Source organism: Lissotriton vulgaris, chromosome 3_1 (assembly GCF_964263255.1).
Source record: "Lissotriton vulgaris chromosome 3_1, aLisVul1.2, whole genome shotgun sequence".
NCBI lineage: Eukaryota > Metazoa > Chordata > Amphibia > Caudata > Salamandridae > Lissotriton > Lissotriton vulgaris.
Window position 1 is genome coordinate 1,086,315,736 of NC_141689.1, and position 24,764 is coordinate 1,086,340,499.

A 24,764-nucleotide genomic window follows, 5' to 3' on the forward strand; every position below is an offset into this window, starting at 1 on the left:
CAACCTGTGGTTGGGACTCTCTTTGAGAAGGTGGGGAAGGACATTGTTCACCCCCTAGCCCCACCTACTGCCGCATTGTTTATCCTGGTGGTATCCTGGTGGTAGTGGACCATGACACTAGATATCCAGAAACCACTCCCCTTAGGACAGTCACTCCCCTTGCAGTGGCTAAGGTCCTACTTGTGATTTTTACCAGAGTAGGGTACCCTAAGGAGATCATTTCAGATAGGGGCACGAACCTCATGTCAGTCTATGTAAAAGCAATGTAGGATGAGTGTGAAGTCATCTATAAATTCACTACCTCATACCATCCCCTAGAAAATGGCCTAGTTGAAAGATTTAACATGACCATGAAATACATGATTATGGGCTTACCTGAGTAACTCAGGAGATGGGATGTTCTCCTGCCATGCCTACTGTTTGCATACAGGTAAGTTTCCCAAAAAGGAGTTGGTTTCAGCCCTTTTGAGCTACTGTTTGGGCACCTTTTATTATTAGTAATAGAAGGTTGGGAGAGACCTCTCAAAGAGCCCAAACAGGATATACTTGACTATGTATTAGGCCTTTGCTCCAGAATGGCTGAGTTTGTGAAAAAAGCAAACAGGATTCTGGAGGTTAGCCAGGAGCTTATAATGCACTTTTGTGATCAGAAGTCTTCCACGGTGAAATCCTAGAAAGGACTATTTGTGTTGGTGTTAGAGCCTGTAGCACTCAGAGGCCTCCTTCACAAAAGTGTGCTAAGCCTTGTCGCTCAAAGCCACAGCTACCCAGAGTTGAGCTTAAGGTTTGCAAACGAGCCTGACTGCACCCAAGACAGTTTTTTGCGAGTGTATTCCACTATAAAACCCCACAGCTATATCATACAATACACCCAGAACCTCACAGCATTGTTTCTGGAAGCTAAAAATGCATTATAAAGCAATAAACTATATATTCCTTCCAAGCTTTAAGCATATATGAATTGCAATATGTGTATGCGTTTCATTCATGCTATATTTGTTGTTATATTAGTTTTATTTATCTGAGATGACATTTTGGTGGAGATTGGATTACAAATAAAATGAATCAGAGAAGGTAATTGGAATGTATATGTATAATATGTATTTGATACACACCAATGTCAGAGTTTTGAAGGAATCAAATGGTATAAGACAGGATCTGCTCTATGTGCTTGGATTGTGCTCCAAATGACAAACCTAGCCATTCCTTGAATATATATGAACAAGCTTTTCTGGTTGTAATGAAACATAGAGCTTGCACTAGTGGGCTATCGCTCTAATGTTTATGTATATTTAAAATGTGTTTCCATTTTTTTAGGTATCCCAAATGTGATTACTGGTGACATGGTAAAAGAAGGTGTTGTTGTTATTGATGTAGGTATTAACCACATCGATGACCCAGCAACAGGAAAAGCAAAATTAGTAGGGGATGTTGACTTTGAAGGTAAGCACACAATATTGGCATAGCAGGGTTGTGTTTTGTTGTGTTGTTACTAATTACTATAGTTATTTGAGATAGATGCAAAGCGATTCATCTTATCATTCATTTTTACCGTGCACTACCCAGAAAAAGCTGATCCCAGTTCTGGCCACACTATGTAGTAGAGAGTACTATTACACCACTGGTGACTGGAAATTGGGATTGACCAAGTGTAGAAAGAGAAGACAGATGTGACAGATAGGGAGGCAGAAACACTGCACTCGATTGCAGTTTAAATTTCCGTAGTCTAACTTGCTAAAATCTGTCTCGTGTACAGCACAATTTGTGGATGTTATATGTTCATTTAGAACTATTTTGATGCTATTCATGAAATGTATCGATTGTAAAAATCCAATATCACTTTTGCTTCTCAGTAAGTCAATTACATTCTTGTAAACACCCCTATCTGGACATGTGCCTAAGAAACCACGGTCATGTTGTTAGTTTACGAATGGACACTTCTGTAATAAGTAGTAATCACTTGCTACTAAACCAGTACCCTTAATGTACGACTGCTAGGCATCTCACCATGCCAAGCCTATTTTCTGTGCCCATAAAACCAAGCTATACCTGGCTGATAAACCCAAACTAGGGCGAAACCAGTCTTAGGTTGCTTGTGTCCCGGTTCAGGGAGGACCCTGCTTGGCAGTTCGGGTTGCGCTGTTCCTATTGAAGAAGGATCAAGACTGATTTGCATATAACTACTAGACCCAAACTGAGGTGGCATGTTGTGTAAAGTAATGATGCACTGGAATACAGCCCTAGTAATTACCAGTGGCTGAAATTGATTCAAGCATTCCATCCATCCATTTGTTTGTATACTTTAGTAAACCTTTTTACCAGTCTCATCCACCAGTGTTTGTTTTTCACATGGACACCATTTGATGTTACATATCCCAAACAAATTTCATCAGTTTCAACAAGTAAAATGTGCTCATATCCTCCCATGCTTATTGAAAAATATGCTCCTATTGACTGTGATCTTTCCGCAAATATTAGTTTATTATTATTAATATTATTAGAATTTGTATTGCGCGACAGCTACCCAAAAAGGGTTTCCCGGCGCAGAATGGCCTTGACAGGGTGGAGAACTTTGGCATCTTATTTGTCAAACAGCCAGGTTTTTAGCAACTTGCGGAAGCTGAAGTAGTTTGTTTCATTTCTAAGTGAGATTGGGAGGGAGTTCCAATACGATGGTCCTAGATAAGAGAAGGATTTTCCTCCAATTCATGCTAGCTTGTATTTAGGGACCAAAAAGCGTCCCTGTGAGGCTGATCTTAGATTTCTAGATGGAAAGTAGGGTTTAACCAAAGTGCAAAGGTAATTGGGGGCTATGTTGGCTTTGATTTTGTGCATGTCAGTGAGTGTTTTAAACTTCACTTGATTTTCTATACTTAGCCAATGTAGCTTGCGTCGAAATCCGGAGAATGATTCTCTTTTTGGTACATTACATAATAGTCTTATTGCCGCATTTTGGGCCATCTGTGGAGAATCGGTTTATTAGAACCTACATAGAGGACATTTCCGTAGTCCAGCCGGGAAGTAATTAAGGCATTGATTACCGTTTTTTTTATGCATCTGGCAGCATCCACCATATTTTCCTCAGCCATTTAATGATGGTGAAACAAGTGGCTGCGACTTTTACTGATTGCGCATGCATACTTAAAGTATTGTCAAGGAGTATGCCTAGGTTTCGCACTTGTGATACCGGGTTGGGGAGGGTGCCCATTTTATCTGGCCAATGTTGTGGGCTCCATAGATGTTTCTGCTTTCCCAGTATTATTACCTCTGTTTTCCCTCCATTTAATGTAAAAAAAGTTTGCTTGCATCCAGGTTGCGATGTTAGTTAGCCCTGTTTTAAGTGTTGATGTATCTTTAGGGGTTTGTACCGATAGTGAAAACATAATTTGGGAATCGTCTGCATAGGAGTAAATTGTGAGTCCAGTTTGTTCTGCCAGCCCCACCAGTGATTTTACGTAAAGATTGAAAAGTAGTGGGCTCAGGATATAGCCCTGTGGTACACCATGTGCGAAGGAGTAGGTTTTGGAGCAGGCGTTTTGGGAAAAAACTTGGAAGGTTCTGCTTAAAAGAAATGCCTGGATCCATTTGAGAGCAGCTCCGCCTATTCCTATTTTGCTCAGTGTATTTATGAGCCCATGTGTGATATGGTATCAAAAACAGCACTCAAATCTAACAAGATGAGCGCCAACATTTCTCCACTATCTAAGTTCTGACGGATCGCTTTGGTGACACCTAGAAGTGTAGTTTCTGTCGAGAAACCTGCTCGGAAGCCTGACTGTTAGGACTGTTGTTACATATTGCGTCATGTGTATATGGATATGCTTTTCTAAGATTTTTGATAAAATAGGAAGTAATGATATGGGACGATAATTTTTGGTATCAGCTGTGTCTGCATTAGGTTTTTTTAATAATGGATGGATCATGGCATGTTTCCAATAAGGAGGAATTATTGACTCTTTGATTGATGCATTTAAAAGATGGGTTAGAATTGACATCACTGAGTGATTTAGTTGTTTAAGGATATTGACTGGAAGGTGATCCTTCAGTGAACCACGTAACACTGTGATCTTTTCAGAAATATCTGTTGATCAAATATAGACATCCACAGTTGATAAACAGCTGTAAAACAACCAAAAGTGCACTGGTGTTACGTGGGTTCAGTGCCAGGGTTGGATTGTGTAGTTGAGCAGTTGAAAACTGGCCGATGGGTCAGCACATAAGTGTCACCCGTGGGCTTTTTTTTAATGCTCTCTGTCAACCCGGTCCACAGAACCTTGCTATCTTCACCAGCCCCCCAGCCAGGCCACTATATTGTGAGGCAGGCAGACTATCAGGGCAGAGACCTGCATCACTAGGCTTGCCGTAGCAGACCTCAGCCGAGCACCTGGCGGGCTGCACAGACAAATCAGTTTTCCTTCTCCCCTGCTGGGCTGTCGATCAGAGACAGGAGAGGAAGAGTAAAGCAAGCTCACTGGGGCGTTCAGTGTCAGGTGATAATGATCAATGGCCCATCTTCACCTCAGCCACCATTGCACCCCCCCCCACCTCCGAGGTCAGCTCAGAAGCTTTGTTCTTTTCTTCCTTCCACCTCTGCCAGTCCATAGCCCTGAGGCTATAGTGGGCTGGGGAAGGGGTGAGTGATAAGCAGCCTGTCTAGGGGTCAGCTGTTCCTCTGGCTGTAGGGTCATGCTCACCTCACCCACTTGGGTTTTACTCAGCCCAAAAGCACTGTCTTTCCCACGGCCCCTTCCCCACTAGGCCATCACATCATACTCAGGCGTTGGTGGACAGAGAGGGAGACAGTATTCAGGGGCTTTGCTGGGGACCATATGTTGTCTTCTTAGCCCCAGTGTCTTTCTGCACTGAGTGTAAGGTGTGTGTGGGGGAGGGGGTACCGGTGTGTTCGCATAGGCCTAGCTGTGAGGTTACTTTGACCGGAGATGCCAACTTTGGAACTCGAGAGCTATGTTGGAGTACCTGTGTTAGCTCAATAGCCTGTGGTTCTGGGCTAATCACTTAAAGTTTTGAGGCTGAAAAATAAAAATTAATTTGATTTCCTCTAACACAACTGGTGTTCATGTAGGTAGATCTAAGGTCTGTGGGACCAGTTCACACTATATAAAACTTAAAAAAACATTCAAAAAAATATCGGCCATTGTTCATGTTTTTAAAATGCTGAAATTGCCAGAGAATGATAATTATCTGCCTCCGTTATTAGAGATCATAAACAGGGCAATGAGGGATGGTACTTTCCCCTTACAATGGAAAAGAGCGGTGGTTAAGCCACTGTTAAAAAAGCCCACATTAGACCCGGGGGTTCTCAAAAACTTCCGCCCATTTCGCTGCTCCCAGCCCCTGCAAAGATGCTGGAAACCCATCTCAACCAACATCTTGCAGCCTTTCTGGAAACCTCTGGTCTTTTGGATCACTCGCAGCATGGATTTTGGAGAGAGCATAGTACGGAGTCGGCCCTTACCATTGTGCTTGACAACATCCGCACTAGAGTTGATAAGGGCCAGACTACCCTCCTTATCCTGTTGGATCTCACGGCTGCGTTTGATACCCTGTCTCCCTCGGTGTTAACATCTCGACTGAGGGAGATAGGGGTTGAGGGGCCCGCACTTAGTTTGCTGGCCTCTTTCCTGGGCCAGAGGAAACAGAGAGTTAAGCTGGCAGAGTTCCTATCTCCACCCCTTCCTGTGCATTGTGGGGTCCCTCAGGGGTCGGCATTAAGTGTGACCCTTTTCAACATCTATGTGACCCCACTTGCCAGGCTCATTAGATCATATGGGATGGAGGTAGTCTCCTATGCCGACGACACGCAGATACTGATGTCTCTCGCCCAACCTGTCATCTCCGCTGCCTCCAATTTTAGACACTGTATGGAGGCAGTTGCTCAATGGATGATTTGCAATTCATTGAAGCTTAATGGCGAGAAGACAGAAATTCTGGTGTTCGGGGGAAAGGAGGACATTTGGTCGGCGGAATGGTGGCCTACATCCCTGGGCGTCTGTCCGACACCCACTGCCCTGGCCAGGAACTTAGGAGTCATGATTGACCCTACCCTGGGGATGGGTCAGCAAGTTAACAGGACTATTTCCACATGCTGGGGCATAATAAACAGCTTGCGGAAGATTAAACACTACCTGTCCCCACAAGCTAGAAAGCAAATTGTAATAGCATTAATAGGCTCAAGACTCGACTATTGTATTGCCTTATACTTAGGCATTAACAAGGGTCTGCTACTGCGACTTCAAATAGTGCAGAATGCCGCTGCCAAGTTTGTACTGGATTTACCTAAGCGGGCTTCTGCCACTGCTGCAAGAAAGACACTGCATTGGCTTTCGATTGAGGCCAGGATCTCTTTTAAGTCCCTGTGTTTGATCTATGGGGCTTTGGCTACAAATAGATCTGGAGGCCTAAAGGACCTATTGGTTCCTTATACCCCTGCCAGAACTCTGCGCTCCGCTAATAAATCCCTGCTATTCAACCACAAATGATAATACTCAAAGTTGCTACTGCGACTGTACCACTCAACTTATTCTACTCTAATCAATCCAACCTACCTTGTGTAAATGAATCATTCATTTACTCTAATTTCAAAGTTTGCAGATATGTTATATGGTAGCCCGCATCTTATGTTTGCATTAAGTGTAACATGTTAGTGTGAGTGCACCAGAGGGAAAAAGCACAATTTGATGGTATTAGGCTGTTACTGTTTACTTGAACTCTGAATGTCGAATTACCTCACATATCATTGTTGGAATGTATGACATTCTTTACAACTCAGATGTTTTTAGACTCTATACCTCATGTGTTAATACACATAAAACAATGTCAACATCATTAGGCATGTATACCATCATTATGCATCTGAGTCTTTTCTTTAAAAATTAATGTAGCTGAAAAACATTCATTCTTGAATAATGTACACTCATTGATCACAGTATTTCCACTTATACAATACAAATTTGTAGGCGCCTAAATTCAAATCTGACCAACACAAAAGTTCTCTTGTGGCACATCAATTTAGTAATGGTTTCAACGTGTGCATCTTAATCCAGTCAGTTAGGTACTTGACCACTTTCTTGATGAAACATTTCATTTCAACTACATCATTAAGGCCTGTTGGTGCCAATGTATTGAAATGTTTCATTCAGTATCATTTCTGCTCTGTCAGGTTTTCTGTTTCCTCACCTCTGCTTGAGAAACTTAAGACTCAAATATTATTTCACTAGCATTCCAGAATGTTTTTTTATTTATTTATTTGAATCAGTTGGTAAATTCAGAGAATAATAATACATATGTCACCAGGAGTGGTAGAAAACAAACAGTATTGTTTCACACAATAGCAGGTTAGCTAGATGTCATTTAAAAAAAAAAAAAAGCAAAAAAATTGAAGTTAAAATACTTGATTCCTTATAAAATAAATAATCTGCTAATCATACAGATTTAAAGTGCAAAGTGAACAAGTACAATAAAAACACAAATTAATTTAGAAGCACGATTCCAGTTCATTCGAACAAGTAGAAAATATTTTAGCCACATAGTCAGAATATAGTCACTAAAGTACATATAACAATCAGACATGGAACACTATAGCATGTGCAAAAATGCTTATATAGTGAGATTCTAACTACTCTAAGCAACTACAGAAGAAAAGATCTTGTTACCAACTAATATATATTTCCTGCTCCTCTTATATATCACTATCCCTTGTTGTACCCAGCAAGAAGTACCCTACAGCTGCTCGAATTTATCAGTTTGGTTATTGCTCGTGGCATACATATATTTTAGATGTCGTATCCTACTCATTTTGGTTTCCCATTGATAAAAAGGTGGACATGTGGAGGATTTCCAGCACTGTAAAACTAGTGATCTAGCAATCGAGGCTGCAATATAAATAAACTTCTGTAAAGAACGTGTAAAAGCTTTGTTATCTGTCAATATCCCAAAGAGTTCTACTAATAAACCATGCTCCACCCTTTTAGATATTCTTTGAGATAGAAAAGTAAATATCTGGTGTCAAAACATATTCGGGGCGCAGCAAGTAAAAAAGATATGTGATCAATCTCCCAGCACCGTTATGGCACATCTAAATGCATTATTTGGGACCTTAAGAAAGCATTTGTTTAAAAAATTGGGGGCATAATAAAAAGCTTGGAAACAAAAGAGAGAGAAAGGGTGTTCTACATTTGGGTAGGGTGGGAATTCCTAGTCCCCTTCTTGGTATTATTAAACAACAAAATGGAGGAGTGCCCCCTTAAGAATTGCAGAGAAATGCTCCACAACAAAAAAAAGGTTCAATGGTGCACGATGTGCCCAACCTATTAGAGGATACGGAAAGTCCTTCTATTTAGAAGAAGACCCCTCACTCACCTACCTAGTTGGTGACATGCTTCATCATCGGGGTCCCACCCCGAAGGCCGAGTGCCAACAGGGTGTGCTTCGACACCTGATTACAGTGCAGCAGGTATTTTTTTCTTTTTTATATGTGCAGTGCCGCTCGCTTCAAGGACTTCTGACTCACTGACCATTGCCCATCGCTACAGGAGTAGCCTTCCAGCCAGTTCATCTGCCACTGACCCGAGAGCGAGGAGAGGAGCAACTGCGTGGCCGCAGAGGAGGTGAGAGGCGCGGCCCCCGGGACTGCGAGGACCAGCATTCACCACCAACTGCTGGGTCCTCTTCCTGCCTAAGCCGCGCCCCCTCCCAGTGCCACGCCCCCACTTGGTCTGCTGATAACCTCTCGCGGCCCCCGCTTCGCGGGAGCCGCTCGCATTGAAGACTTCTGACTCACTGACCATTGCCCGTCGCTACAGGAGTAGCCTTCCAGCCATTTCATCTGCCACTGACCCGAGAGTGAGAGGAACAACTGCGTGGCCGCAGAGGAGGTGAGAGGCGCGGCCCCCGGGACTGCGAGGACCAGCATTCACCACCAACAGCTGGGTCCTCTTCCCGTCTGAGCCGCGCCCCCTCCCAGTGCCACGCCCGCACTTGGTCTGCTGATAACCTCTCGCGGCCCCCGCTTCGCGGGAGCCGCTCGCATTGAGGACTTCTGACTCACTGACCATTGCCTGTCGCTACAGGCGTAGCCTTCCAGCCAGTTCATCTGCCACTGACCCGAGAGTGAGGAGAGGAACAACTGTGTGGCCGCAGAGGAGGTGAGAGGCGCGGCCCCCGGGACTGCGAGGAACAGCATTCAACACCAACAGCTGGGTCCTCTTCCCGCCTGAGCCGCGCCCCCTCCCAGTGCCACGCCTCCTCTTTGCCAAATCTAATTTAGGTAAGCCCAGCAACGCGCATCGCGGGACGCGTGTGGGTCTTAGCCCGGGGCGAAGACCGGGCAAAGAGCGGGCCGTTTTAGGCCGTTAGAGGCCGGATAGAGCCGGGCTGGGCCACCCCCCCAACTCCTAGCTCAAAAACATACCATACAATACCCCCATTTGTACAAGCATGTCTCCAAGGGGAACCAGGAGTAAGACCGCGGCAAAAAAAGGACAACTAACTGGCCCTATAGACAGTTTCATAACAAAGGCTAATACCTTCATAGATCAGAGTATCTCACTCATAGAACGGAGAGTATCCCAAGACCTCTTAGAGGCCAGACGATCCTCCATGGGTCACCTGGCAACTGCCAGAACGCCGGTCCCCAGCAAGGATCAAAGACAGAGCGAGGGTGGGACCAACAAGAGTCAGAGCCTCCCAAACATAGTTGACCTATCCGTATCACAACTTTCAGAATTCCATTTAACAACTGATTTTGACCTAGAAAAAACTCCAGACTTAGTCCCACACCCCACCCCTGAAGAGGTAAGACAGGCAAGAGGGAGGAGAAATAGGAAATACACTTAGTTCCCCTCTGCTGGAAAACCAGAGTATATTTACAACAAGGGGTGGTGAGGGACAGAGTCTCTGAATTAAGCACCCCCTTTTCTAAATCGTTTTTGGCCACTATAGGTGTGGCAGGGCATACTCAGACATGAGTCCCTTTCTCACTGCTCCATCAGGATTCAAGCAAGCCGGGCCGAAGAAGGCTGAAATGCCAGAAACCGGTCCCCGGTGGCTTGTCTCCTTTCTGGTGAAGAATTGGCTTGGTAGTTTAGTCTGCCCTGTTCCCATGATGCACTGGGCCAGGGACAGACTGATTTGCATATAGCCAGGTTCTGAGCTGGGATGGGGCAGTGAGATAAATAACGGTGATGGATCAAGCCCTGATCTTTGGACTGGGTAAGAGTGGTCTGTTTAACTCAGATACTCTGTTCATCACCACCCCCTTTTCTAAATCGTTTTTGGCCACTATAGGTGTGGCAGGGTATACTCAGACATGAGTCCCTTTCTCACTGCTCCATCAGGATTCAAGCAAGCCGGGCCGAAGAAGGCTGAAATGCCAGAAACCGGTCCCCGGTGGCTTGTCTCCTTTCTGGTGAAGAATTGGCTTGGTAGTTTAGTCTGCCCTGTTCCCATGATGCACTGGGCCAGGGACAGACTGATTTGCATATAGCCAGGTTCTGAGCTGGGATGGGGCAGTGAGATAAATAACGGTGATGGATCAAGCCCTGATCTTTGGACTGGGTAAGAGTGGTCTGTTTAACTCAGGCACTCTGTTCATCACCACCCCCTTTTCTAAATCGTTTTTGGCCACTATAGGTGTGGCAGGGTATACTCAGACATGAGTCCCTTTCTCACTGCTCCATCAGGATTCAAGCAAGCCGGGCCGAAGAAGGCTGAAATGCCAGAAACCGGTCCCCGGTGGCTTGTCTCCTTTCTGGTGAAGAATTGGCTTGGTAGTTTAGTCTGCCCTGTTCCCATGATGCACTGGGCCAGGGACAGACTGATTTGCATATAGCCAGGTTCTGAGCTGGGATGGGGCAGTGAGATAAATAACGGTGATGGATCAAGCCCTGATCTTTGGACTGGGTAAGAGTGGTCTGTTTAACTCAGACACTCTGTTCATCACCACCCCCTTTTCTAAATCGTTTTTGGCCACTATAGGTGTGGCAGGGTATACTCAGACATGAGTCCCTTTCTCACTGCTCCATCAGGATTCAAGCAAGCCGGGCCGAAGAAGGCTGAAATGCCAGAAACCGGTCCCCGGTGGCTTGTCTCCTTTCTGGTGAAGAATTGGCTTGGTAGTTTAGTCTGCCCTGTTCCCATGATGCACTGGGCCAGGGACAGACTGATTTGCATATAGCCAGGTTCTGAGCTGGGATGGGGCAGTGAGATAAATAACGGTGATGGATCAAGCCCTGATCTTTGGACTGGGTAAGAGTGGTCTGTTTAACTCAGACACTCTGTTCATCACCACCCCCTTTTCTAAATCGTTTTTGGCCACTATAGGTGTGGCAGGGTATACTCAGACATGAGTCCCTTTCTCACTGCTCCATCAGGATTCAAGCAAGCCGGGCCGAAGAAGGCTGAAATGCCAGAAACCGGTCCCCGGTGGCTTGTCTCCTTTCTGGTGAAGAATTGGCTTGGTAGTTTAGTCTGCCCTGTTCCCATGATGCACTGGGCCAGGGACAGACTGATTTGCATATAGCCAGGTTCTGAGCTGGGATGGGGCAGTGAGATAAATAACGGTGATGGATCAAGCCCTGATCTTTGGACTGGGTAAGAGTGGTCTGTTTAACTCAGACACTCTGTTCATCACCACCCCCTTTTCTAAATCGTTTTTGGCCACTATAGGTGTGGCAGGGTATACTCAGACATGAGTCCCTTTCTCACTGCTCCATCAGGATTCAAGCAAGCCGGGCCGAAGAAGGCTGAAATGCCAGAAACCGGTCCCCGGTGGCTTGTCTCCTTTCTGGTGAAGAATTGGCTTGGTAGTTTAGTCTGCCCTGTTCCCATGATGCACTGGGCCAGGGACAGACTGATTTGCATATAGCCAGGTTCTGAGCTGGGATGGGGCAGTGAGATAAATAACGGTGATGGATCAAGCCCTGATCTTTGGACTGGGTAAGAGTGGTCTGTTTAACTCAGACACTCTGTTCATCACCACCCCCTTTTGGAAAACCAGAGTAGGCACACCGCGATGATACATCATATACATGATGTTTCACTTTCCACAAATCTAGCGATAGCATCTGAGGACTCCCCAACTAAGGAACCTGACTATAATTACAGTGCAGACTTACTAGTAAAAATTGGAAACCTCCTACAGAAAACCCTAACACCCATACAAGATACATTGACAAACTTAGAAAAAGCTGTAGTCGAACTTTCAGCTCCGATGAAAGCTAACCAAAACCCTAACCGCATACAAGAGTCACAAAAAGCACAAAAGCCCGGGGCGGCAAAGCTGATAAATTCAATCCCTGTGGCTCAAGCCAAAAGCTCGACCCCTGCACCCACTGTAGCGCCAAAGCCCACAACCACGATAGCGTCTAAGAAAAAAGTAGCAGATACTCTACCCTCAAATATCTTACATGAAAAAAACAGTACCCCCCTGCAACACCACTACCACAGCCATGAAAAATAAACAACCTCAAACCAAACAACCGCAAATATATCGAGAGAGGGAAAGACAACAACAGGGCGAAACACGACCAGTAACGCTTCCACCAGAAGCGAGCCCTTTTGTTGCTATACTGACCGGTGTTCCAGAGCTGACGGACCAAAAACATGAACCAAACTGGTCCTTAAAAAACAAGATACAACACTGACTTAGTATAAATCGACCACCACCCCCCTATTGCTCCACTAGAATTCTAATGGTTAGAAGAGCCCCCTGGGTTGGTCATGGTAGAAAAACAATAAAGGGGGGCTGCATCCTAATCACCTTTGAGGACCCTAGAATAGTGGAATACATCTGCTCAGGGGAGGATCTAAATCTAAATGGGGGGATAGGAATAAAACGTCTCTCTTTCTTTTATCCACCCAGATTTCCGGATGGTCCCTCGCAAACTGATGGACCCTGGTATACAGTGGGCCCTCGTTATCGAGGAAGAGAAAGGGAAGAATGGAGAGGGCAGGAACATTGGAGAAATTACAGAGAACCTCCACGTTGGGAGGGTTGGAACAGATTACCACTAACGAACATGTATAGTGGCTTAGAGTGTGTCGACTGACCACCACAGCCAGACGAACAGGACCCCAAAATTCCAGTCAACCCCTCAACCCAAGATAACCCTTTAATCCTTGATGACCCAGTTACTCTCAGTAACCCACAAATCGATAATAGCCCCAAAAATGAACCTCCATCTTTGACCATGATCTCCTGGAACATCGCGGGATTACGGCCAAAAATTGAGGACGGGAGTATCATGCACCCTGTACACAGACACCAAATAGTCTGCCTACAGGAGACATGGTCGCCAACAGAACTCCACCTGCTGGGGTATAAGACGTACTTCTCTCCTGCGCTGGTGGGACAAAAGGGTAGGCCAAAGGGAGGATTAAACATCTATATAGCTAATACCATCCAAAACATAAAAATAAACATCATTGAACTGGATCATAATTTCCAGATCATTTGTCTCTCCCTACCCAAAAATGAGTCTGTTGTCCTCTTCAATTTCTATAATAATCTCGAGGAATCACAGCTCCAGAGAGTTTTGGCCCACTTGCATGAGAAATTAACCACCCTTAGGCAGAAACAAGGAGCAAAGGGTGCAGTATCTATAATATGGGCAGGGGATTTCAACCTACATCATTGTACCCAACCAGAGCAAAAATGTCCAGGTATGGTGACAGAGGAAGGTAATCCCCTTACCCATTTCTGTCACAATAATATGGGCGGAATAATGAATGATCTTCTATCAGACCTGGACCTCCAAATATTAAACACTCCAGATGATAGAACCAAATCACTAGACCCGACTTATGTAGGAAGAGGCTTTAGTACAACGGTTGACTATATCATAATATCGGCTAGCTTACAAGCTAGAGTTAACCATTTTGAAGTCCTGCCCAACACCTTAAGTGACCATTCTATCCTTAAAATGGAAATGGTTCTAAACTATCAACAATCCCTGCCTGTGACGATAGCTAGTGCATTGACCCAGGATAATATAAACCTGGGCCAACTAAATAGGTACACAATAAAGTGGGGGAAGATAAACCCAGGGGAACTTTATTTATTTCTGGTATTTGTAAAGCGCGACACTCATCCCATGGGATATCACGGCGCTGTAAGAGAAAGGAGACTGAGGAGACACCAAAGAATTGATAACATCGGCATACCCTCAAATCAAGAAATGTCTAGATATACTGACAGAAGATGAGGAACTCCTTAGCAATTTCGCTCAAATCATGAAAAAAATCAAGTCCCTACTCACAGCAAAACATAAAGCTGGCCCCCACCGAATTAAAGGATGGTTTAATTAAGAATGCACCCAGGCTCACTCAAAGCTCAAAGTAGCACTAAATAAAGACGAAAGGGATCCCCACATCATATCCGCTCTAAGAAAGGAATACCTTACTATTAGAAAAAAGAGAAAGGCGGAGCTAAAGCAAGCCTTATGGGATGAACTCCACGCTAGTGCTCAGGAAAAAAATAGCCAGGCATTCTGGAGAGTAGTAAGAGCTCCAATTTTGGCTGACGATACAAATCCAAAAATCGAAGTTGCTATAGACGAATCAGAATGGGTATTACATTTCTCAAAAATCTTCCAAAAACAATCAACAGAACAAGAAACTGAAGATAGAAATCTAGTAGTTCCATCCTACCCTATCCAAATAGATTTTGAAATCTCCGAGGTTCTTCTGGCCCTGAAATCAAGAAAAAACGGAAAAGCTCCAGGACCGGACGGAGTCCCGGTTGAATTTTCAAGCACAATACAGATCTCTGGGCCCCTATCATCACCAGGGTATGCACGGCAGCGGCAAAGAAAGGAATCCTGGAGTCCTGGATAAGGTCCGTGATGGTTCCGATTTTTTTAGAAGGGCAACCGCCAGGACCCCGCCTGCTACCGCCCAATATCTTTGCTGGACTCACTGGGAAAGATAGCAGGCAGGGTGATCCTGGAGCGACTTCAGAATTGGGTGGAGGAGAGAGGCATCCTGTCTGAGCTACAATTTGGTTTCTGGGAGGGTTTTGGAACCGTGGAACAAGCCCTAAACCTTTCCATTATCATCGGAAAATACATACACGCAAAAAAGTACAAACTCTATATGATCTACGTGGACTTGTCCGCTGCGTTTGACTGTGTTTCTCACACCAAATTATGGTCCCTCTTGACACAAATGGGGGTAGATCTGCCACTTCTGAACTTTTTAAGGGAAATGTACTCCAAACCCTCTGCTAGAGTCCGCTTTGGCACAAAGGGAGAGCTGACAACGTCCTTCAGAGTGGAGCGTGGAGTCAGACAAGGATGTGTCCTGGCGCCTTTCCTTTTCTCCCTCTATATCAACAACTTGGAGGTTGAGCTTCTGAAAGGCGCCCGGGACCTCCCACAGGCAAAACAACGCCCGATTCCCGCTCTACTCTATTCGGACGACGCTGTCCTCCTGGCACGGACCCCCTGTGAACTTCAAAAGATACTTAATAGATACTCCCAGTTTATGGGCACTTTAGACCTCCACATAAACGTGAAAAAGACCTTTGTGATGACGGCAGGTGCTGGGAGAAAACATCTGAAAAACATTACCCTCAATAATCAAAAAATAGACTTTGCAACTGAATACTGCTACTTGGGCATCACAATAGACGACAAATTGTCCTGGAAAATGGCAGTGGAAGCAAGGAAACATTGCTTTAAGAGAGCGATAGCGGCTTTGGTGTCTTTTTTTACAAAAATTGGGAAAACGACCGCCCGTGGAACTGCTAGCCATCTACAGAGCCAAATGCCAATCAACAGCACTATATGGAGCTAGTGTATGGGGTCATATGGATGTTTCTTCTCTGCAAATTGCAGAAAACAATTTTTTGAGGTTCCTTCTGATGGCCCCAAAGCGATCCTCAACGTACGCATGTCATGTTGAACTAGGCGTCCCATACATTGAGGACCTGGCAAAAATACAACCATTACTTTTATGGCGCCGCATCTGGACCTCAGAAAAAAACGCCCTTACCAAGATGATAGTGGCAGATGCTATGACACTAGACCATGCCCTAAAAATAAAATGGTTAGCCTACATCAGGAACTTTTTTATTGACCTTGGGGCAGAAAAATACTATTCAACTCCTGAAAAAATCAGTGAACTTTCAAAAAAACAATTAAAAACACTAGCCCTAGGACATTTGGAAAACTTGAGATTACAATCTGAAGCAGGCAAACCGTCCGTTCAACATGCGGTAATGGTTCAATCCACTCTTTCAATTCAGCCCTATCTAAATCTAAAAATTGGTATTTTTGACCGTTTTCTTCTGATAAGATTCAGATTAAATTTGTTTCACAGACTAGTAGCTTTCCCAGTAGCAAACGTTTGGGATCCGATCCTACCCCTGTGCCCCTGTGACGAAAAGTCAGTACAAACCACTTTACATATAGTCTTGTTTTGCAAGTTTTATCATGAACATCGCAAAGTCTGGTTACTGACTTTGTTAAAATCTTGGGGACTCAGGCAGTGTCGTCCTGCCATGTTGTGCCTACAGCTTTTGGACACTGAAACTACCTGCTACCACGTTCTTAATTTTCTGAAATGCATATACAGACACAGAAAAAACCTGTAAAGTAATTTCCTTAAACTCACAGTTCTGTAAGTCAGATGCGAAACCCATTATTGTATGTGAAACCACTTCGCATTTTAAAAAAAAAAATTGTAAAAATGTTTTACTATGTATCAATATTGCTTTTATGGATTTCTAACTTCGAAATTCCGAATAAAGAATTATTATTATTATTATTATTATTATTATGTGCAGTGCTATAGATACAGTAAGTGGTTTAAAAAGGGGCCAACGCTACTCACTAATGGACTTTATTCCTGAGTGGTTGGACACCCTATTAAAAGAACTGTGACACCTGTGTCTAATTAGGTAGGCTTCAGTGTTCAAGAAGTGTGATGTATAAAATCGCAAGGTGTGTTATTTGATTAAAATACAGGTCTACATGTTTCAACCATCAGGCAATTGTCGGTTTTCGTCAGGACCAATGTAAAAGACCTGGGTGGTGCACGCACGCTAAGGCGTGCCCTGCCCTCGATCTATGAGACAACTGGAACCACAAACTTGTGGCCCGTTACAAAATTGCAGAGTAGTCTTCTCCCGTATCTGGAAAAAACCTGCAAAAGAAAAATTCAAGGAAATGGGGGTTGGGATCACAAAGACAATAGACAAACAATTGTTGTACATGTAACATATAAATCGTGCTAATTCACGCTCGTAGCGACTGCACCCGGATCGCGGTGTCTAGATCACGAGCGCCGGCTGAAAATTTGGACGTGCAGAGAGGTGATGCGCCCCCGCTGTGGCACTTCCCCTCCCTGATGTAATTGCTGGCTACCCACCCCCCTATCTTGGTACATAACCATAGGGAAACCAGGAAAGGTTGCAGCCGAAAGTGCACTTTGAATTGTGAAGTATTTATGTCTATTTAAGACAAACAGCCTAGGAACCAGGCAGTTGACTGCGACCCAGTAACAGTTGAAGCAAGACTGCAAACTTTTTAATCTTGGCACAAGACATGAACTAACCGTGTTAAGCGCAGCGATACAGAGGAGATGTGAGAATCGACTGTCCAAGTGTCAGCGGAGAAGGTCAGAAGAATCCGAGGGGCAGAGACAAGCTATGTACTTTGGATAAACAGCCCGGTGTAGTGTGCCGCATATTCCCCTTTTGACAACGCCAAAGCATACCAGGGCCCGAGATGGCTGGGGGGAGAAGCGGTAAACCGGCAATGCAGGCTAAGGTAGATAAATATGCCTGGCAAAAGAGATTGGGCCCAAAAGAGAAAGCCGGGGAGGACCTACCAGAAAAACTACAGGGGACGGATGGCTAGCGAGAACTGACCCTACAAGACATAATGACGGCCATCACAACGGTAAGAACATCGCTTGAAACTAGAATTGACGCTGTCTCCACTGAGGTTTCTCTAATGTGCGCTGACATGTGAAATATGAACACTAGAATTAAAGAAGTGAAATCTACTACCAGCTCCCTAGTCAAAGACACTTCGATGCTCAAAAAGCAAATGGCCGATTTGCAGGCTTGTAACGAAAAGCTGGCTGAACAACTGGATGATTATGAAGGAAGGGCTAGACGAAATAACATACAAATTCTCGGAGTGGTGGAACGTGCAGAGGAGCAAGCGACCGACCTGTTTGTCGAGGAACTGGTTACTACCCGCTTGCAGCCTACCAGGCTATCAAAATTCTTCACGATCTAACGGGCACACAGAGTGCCGGGAGGCAGACTCAAGCCCAGAGCACCTCCAAGACCAATTGTTGCAAGGATTGTCAACTATATAGACAGGGATATTATATTACAGACGGTCCGGATTGCGCCACCTGTTGCATTTGAGAATAGTATTGTGACCTTTTTTCCAGATTCCACACTCAAAATCCAGCACCAACATCGCAGTTGCCTCGAGATAAAGAAGGTCATGTGTGAAAGGAGAGTTAAATACGCAATGCTGTTACCAGCCAAACTGTGTGTGGAAGCAGAAGGAAAAGTCTGGTTCTTTGCTACCCCTGATGAAGCATGGGACTGGTTCGAAGGATGGCAAACTGTGGGGAAGAGTAATCACCAAAGTCAACGTGACAGACTGGGACAATCCCGTGCTGAGCAAGATGCAGGGACTGAATCCAGTGGCACACCAATGGCCGATGATACCCCAAAATACCTACACAGTACTTTATGCTGTTATAAGTTAAAGATGTGATGCACCCGCTCTTTTTTACACCTAAGTGGACCTCACCTCCCCAAGTGAACATACAAGTAAGATGTTGAACAGTGCATGGTCTATTTCCTCGCAGAGAATGGGGAGTGGGACTAATGAGGGACAGATTGGGTCTCCAAAGAAGTTCTAATATTGATAAGGTTTTCTCTCTGACAGTTGATACTGAACGGGTGAACGGGTGGACGGCTGGTCCATGCGCCAATAGTTCCAAGGGTGGGCGATAGGCGCTCTGCAGATTTGGGGAGGCAGGATGTTCTAATACTGCCATACAGGGATGCGGGGAGTGGGGTGGGGTTATGGGAAGATGTTGAGGGGTGGGATTTCTGTCAGCAAGCTACTCCGTCGCTGTCGAGGAAAAACATAACAAGATGCATTGAGAAATATGTGCTGGCAGGACTCGAGGAAGGGATGCTTGTTGTGTTTTTTGTTTAGTTTAGATACTGATGACTTGGTACGACAGGAACAGGCAAATGGGCTCTCACACTTTGCACTAAGAGGCAAGATAAATGGAGTACTCAATGTTGGATGCAATATATAGATAGATACGGATAGGGTACGCCTTAGCGTGCGTATACCACCGGGGGATTTATTTTGGTCCTGATGAATGCTGAGCTAAATTGGCATTAAACAGCAGAAACATGTTGACCTCTACATTTTTTTAGGCTACAGTGATTCAAGTCTACAAACCACCAAGTGTCTGCTCACTCATTTTTAATGATTGCTGGCTGTCCCTTTATTCCTATATTGTCTTTAGCTTAAAAGTCCCTTTATTAAAGTCAGTATTGTGAACAGCTCGTCATCTTTTAAACCACCTCTCACTTTATTTTGGGCACCACCTCACGAATCCAACACAAAAAACCAGCTCCGCTGTAATTCAGGCGTTGTAGCACACTAAGGAGACATTTGGTCTCCCCAGTAGGAACCCAATGATGAAGCATGTCACCAACTAGGTTTGTGAGTGAGGGTTCTTTTAAAAACTAAGGTTTTTTCACCTAATCACACCTTTCTGGGGCTTATGTTAGATTGACTTAGTTTGAAGTTGGTTGCAAATTCTATTATTTTATTTACTTGTTTGCACCATTAGTCACTCCTTTGTTGTTGTTGTATACTTTATTCCAGGGGTAGAGTAGTGACTCAGCTACCCTTGCTCTCACGTTGTTTAAATATGTGTATGTCTGGTATACACATCTGGATGTAAACCAATCATGTGCAACTCAATGTCAGCAAGACGGAAATCATCCTCTTCGGCAAAGCCCACAACTTGTGGTCGAGTGATTGGTGGCCTCCCAATTTTGGCCCATGTCTAACTCCCAAGTCGGTAGCTCGTAACCTAGGGGTGCTTATTGACAATACCCTCTCCATGACTGATCATGTCAATCACGTGTCCAGCATTTGTTATGGATTAATGCGCAGTGTTAAGATATTCCAATAGGTTTCACTATTGTCTCGAATGTCGCTGGTTCAAGGATTAATCATCAGTCGGCTAGGCTATGGAAACGTCCTAATGGCCTCCATGAATGAAGAGTTACTAACCAAATTACTGGTCCTCCAAAATACAGCTACCAGACTGGTACTAAATTTACCCTTCCGTACCCCCTCGATACCAACTTTAAGAGCTCTCCATTGGCTTCCCCTCAGGAAACGCATAACATTTAAGATTAAATGTCTGGTCCACAAAACAATCTCTGGACTGATCAGGTATAACCCCACCAGAACTTTCAGATCCGTCAATAAACATCTTCTTATTCCATTCAAGATTTGTACCGCCATAAATGGTGGGAGATTTTCTTGCTTCTTGCCCTCACCCTATGGAACTCACTCCCTCTGCATCTACGTATGGAAATTTCGTAAGGCTCTCAAAATCTGGCTGTTCTGAGTTCTCTTCTTTCTGCCTGCTCTCTTAATTCCTTCTCCTCTACGGTTTTTCGGGATAGGCTAGCGCTTTGAGACCCTCGGGTGAAGTGTGCACTTAATAAAACCCTATAACATAACATATGTGTAAACTTGTCATCAATAAAAAGAAATATATTTTTTTTTAAAAGTTTATAGTCCGTATTCAACAAACTAATGGGCCTACACGAGGAAGGATTGAGAGGTGATTTAACTTTTATCAACAAACTTAATACAGTTGAGTAAATGCTGTAGCGATGGCGCCACCTGCAATAATCTCCTTAAAGAGATTTACCAATATACCTTAGACAAGCACTGTGAATTCTTTATAGACCTCAATGGGAAAGCCATCCAGTCCTGCTGCCTTAGTGTTTGGCTATAGAGACCAAAGCTGTCCTAACTTCCATTCTGATATGGGATTTACAAGCCTTTCCTGTTGTTCGAATGATAACTGAGGGAATGGAGTTGTATTGAGAACATTTGCAGAAACATCCTCTACAAACTCCAAAGAACCCTGGTAAAGAGCAGAATAATGCTCCAAGAATACTTTCTGGATATCTTTACTGATAACAGTGATACTATTTGTATCTATCAGCTCAGTTATACGATTAGCATTGGGCCTGGATTTTACTAACCACGCCAAAAAAAGCCCACATGGTCACTTTCCTCATAGGCCTGATGAAATGCAGTCTTCTCATTGACAATTCCCTCATCCAAAAAGAAATCCCTAATCTTATTTTTAGCTAGTTTTAATGAATCACTGGGAAACAGAGAACCAAAATTTAAGCAGCCCTTGATCTCATTCTCTATATTGGCCTGCATTCCCTTAATCAAAGCCTGCCTAATCTTTATTGAGTTCACTTAAAACTTGATGACCTAGCCCTGAAAGCAGGCCTTAAATGTTTCCCAAATATTTATTAAGGAGACCAAATTCGCATAGTGTTTAAAAAAATCTTCAATAAAAATGTGCGGATCGTTTTTTCATTTGTCCAGTGATAGCAGGGGCCTATCAAAACACCATCTAGTGCTTCTAAAGTTAACTGAACTGATTTCCAATTGAAGAGAAATCACAGAGTGGTCCCAAAATCTATTTGCAATAATTTGTGCATCAAGTCTGTTGAACTGAGACGGAATTACAAAGAAATCTATCTGATATGCATACTTAAAGTGTTTAGAAAAACATGTATAACGTCTATTATCCGGATTCGCAATACGCCATTGATCTAACCACCATATTCATCGTTGAGTCAAACCACCATAGAAGCAGATTTAGATTTTAGTTGTTTTTTATCCCTGTGGAAGGCATGAAGCTGGGGATTCTGCAACAAATTGAAATTGCCCCCAAGATAATTAGCCCCCTTGCATCGATCAATACAAAATAAATTTGTTTAGGAGAATACACCTCGTCCTATATTGTGTAATGGTATTTAATAAAATTAATACGTTTGGAATCTAAAACCGCAACCACCCAAAGCCAAGGTCCCTGTCTATCCCTTCTGATACTACAGATTACCCAGTTAAGGATTCAAGAAAAAAAAGATAGCCACCCCCCTACATTATAACCCTGCTGATGAAAAAAAAATGAGAAAACCCTGGGGGAATAGACAACTTGGAAGTATTTGATTTAAACATCAAACACTTGCCAAAAGATAACACATCGGTTATTAAACTTTACCCAGCTAATTGCAGCCATATACAGTCGCCTGCTTCCTAACCCAGTAATATTGCCAGAGATCACCTTCAAAGTTCTAGCCATGCTCACCTCACTATGGGCCCGATGTAGGTCGACATTTACCGACCGGTAACGACCGGTAAATGGCTATTCTAGATGTAGGTTGCCTATTTTACCAATTCGGTAAATTTGCCAAATGGGTAAATTTACCGAATCGGTAAAATACCGAATCGATATTTTTACGGAATCGGTAACTTTGAGATGTAGGTGGGACTCTTCTGAGTCCCACAGGCCTTACCGAATCGGTATTTTACCACCCAATCCAATTGGGTGGTAAAATACCGATTCCAGGTGTGCATGCACATGTGTGCATGCACACCTATGGCATGTGACAGACAGACATGCCCTTAGGGCATGTCTGTGTGCCACATGTCACACATGCCTGAAATCGGGGTGCTAGAGGGTGTCAAAGTGACACCCCGCACCCTTGCAACATTCGGTATTTACCGAATCGGTAAATACTGATTTGGTAATGCCCATTGATTCCTATGGGCTTCAATGCCCATAGGAATCAATGGGCATTACCGAATCGGTATTTACCGATTCGGTAAATACCGATTCTTACAGAACCGGTAATTCAATTACCGATTCTATCTACATCTCCCCCCCTTCTATTTTACCGATTCATAAATACCGAATCGGTAAAATTCGGTATTTATGAATCGGTAAAATATACTTACCTACATCTGGCCCTATATATGATCCTCTACCACTGCCTGCTGTAAAACCACAAAACTGAGCAATAAAACCACAGTTTTCACAATAAGCCACTCCAGTGCTGCTCCCCCTCCCTATGCAGCTGAAACCTCAAAGGCACCACCAAAAGCCAGGGGCCTCTAAGGCCTGCTTACTAGAATACCCAGGACCCCACCCATTTTGATCCCAGAGTCACCCGTTCTTCCCACATTTGGCACCATGGCTTTTGTGCTGTGTCGCCCTGCCCCTCACACAATGCTGTCTTCTACCCACCATTATCTTTAAAGATACATAATCATTTACTTTACCCTGAGCTTATTTCTTTCAAGAATCCCTGTGCCTTCTCAATCTTAGCAAAGACATTGAACCGGATTTTATACAGAACTTTAAGCTTTGCAGACTGGATAATCATTGCCTATACCCCTATCTGTTCAAAAGATGGCAATAAAGTCTTACATTCTTAACTCAGGTGAGCATAGTCTACATGTAAAATCCAAAAAGGTTTTAATTGACAATTCTTTATGGATTTCAAAGTTTTTCTCATGGATTGCCTGATTGCCTTACTTTGAATCGTTTCTTTGCCTAGGATGTTGGCATAATTTATTATGTGGGCAGAGGAATTTTGCATGCTGACCAGCTATAAGCCATGGGACTGTCACAAGCTGCTGTCAGTCACCGATCCGCACCTTGTGTGCCTCTGGTGCCTGGAACGTGACCACGACCCGAAGTCGTGCTCCGACTTCCAGAGCATGAATCCTAAATCTTTGTGTGGGCAGTCCTGAAAGTTCTTGGAGGCCCGGCAGTCCGCTCTGCGTCGTTCGAGGTCCCGGTTGAGAGGAAAGTCTGGAGGCAGGTCGCGGAGCCACCACCACTTGGCCTCAAAGTCATTGCACTCCTTGGGTAAGTGGAAGCACAAAAAGAAGGTGAAAAAGCATTCTCGCTCTTTGCCTCCTCCCCGTCCGACAGCCAACGCGACGCAGGACCCAGAGCATCATCGCTCTCCTGCTCTGTCTTCTGAGCCCGCTCCTGGGACGGCTCTGCGCATCCCTCCCTTTCCCGGAGCCGAAGTATACCCAGTCCAGCGTTGAGCTTTTAACAAAGGACTTCACAGTATTTTTGAGCAGCCCGACTCAGCAGGCGTGCCTTTGGGCACACGGACTCGGCTGGGGGCCCTGGGCATTTGATGCGGGCAGCTCCGGCCCCAGCCCCAGAGGGCCACCAAGGATCTAGGCCTGGATCCGGATCAGCATTTGTCGACTGCACGGTACCTTCCCCAGCTCTGATTCCAGTGACGATGCCACCTATGCCGATTGTGTCCCCAAACGGCATCGATCATGGCCTCACGCCAGACTTGGACTCGGTGCAAGACCGACACCACCCGACGTCGGTATAGATGCCGGAGGGTACTTTTGTACCGCTTTTCATCCCTGGCATTCCCTATCGCCCTGAGTGGGAGCCAGAGGAGGACTGAGAGGGGTCTATTGACCCTCTAGCTGACCAGCTGCAAGAGCCGGACTGGCGAGAGGAGTTGGGTGATGCCAGTGGTTTGGATACCGCCCCAGAATTAGGCATGCTCTCCTCCCCTACCGTGGCTATGGAGTAGGGAGCTTCACACACAGTTGTGATGCGTAGGGTGGCTGAGGCCTTTGGCCTCGAGCTTCCTACAG

At 44.6% G+C, this 24,764-nt stretch overlaps 1 protein-coding gene across 1 annotated transcript in view; it reads left to right on the top strand.

Annotated features, from left to right (window-relative positions):
- LOC147727456 (bifunctional methylenetetrahydrofolate dehydrogenase/cyclohydrolase 2, mitochondrial-like) overlaps positions 1-24,764 on the top strand; it is a 505,471-nt gene that overhangs the window by 423,496 nt on the left and 57,211 nt on the right. The window contains exon 7 of the mRNA XM_086963121.1: positions 1,318-1,443. Within this exon, the coding sequence (XP_086819247.1) occupies positions 1,318-1,443 (126 nt within the window). The remainder of the gene's footprint in view (positions 1-1,317; positions 1,444-24,764) is intronic.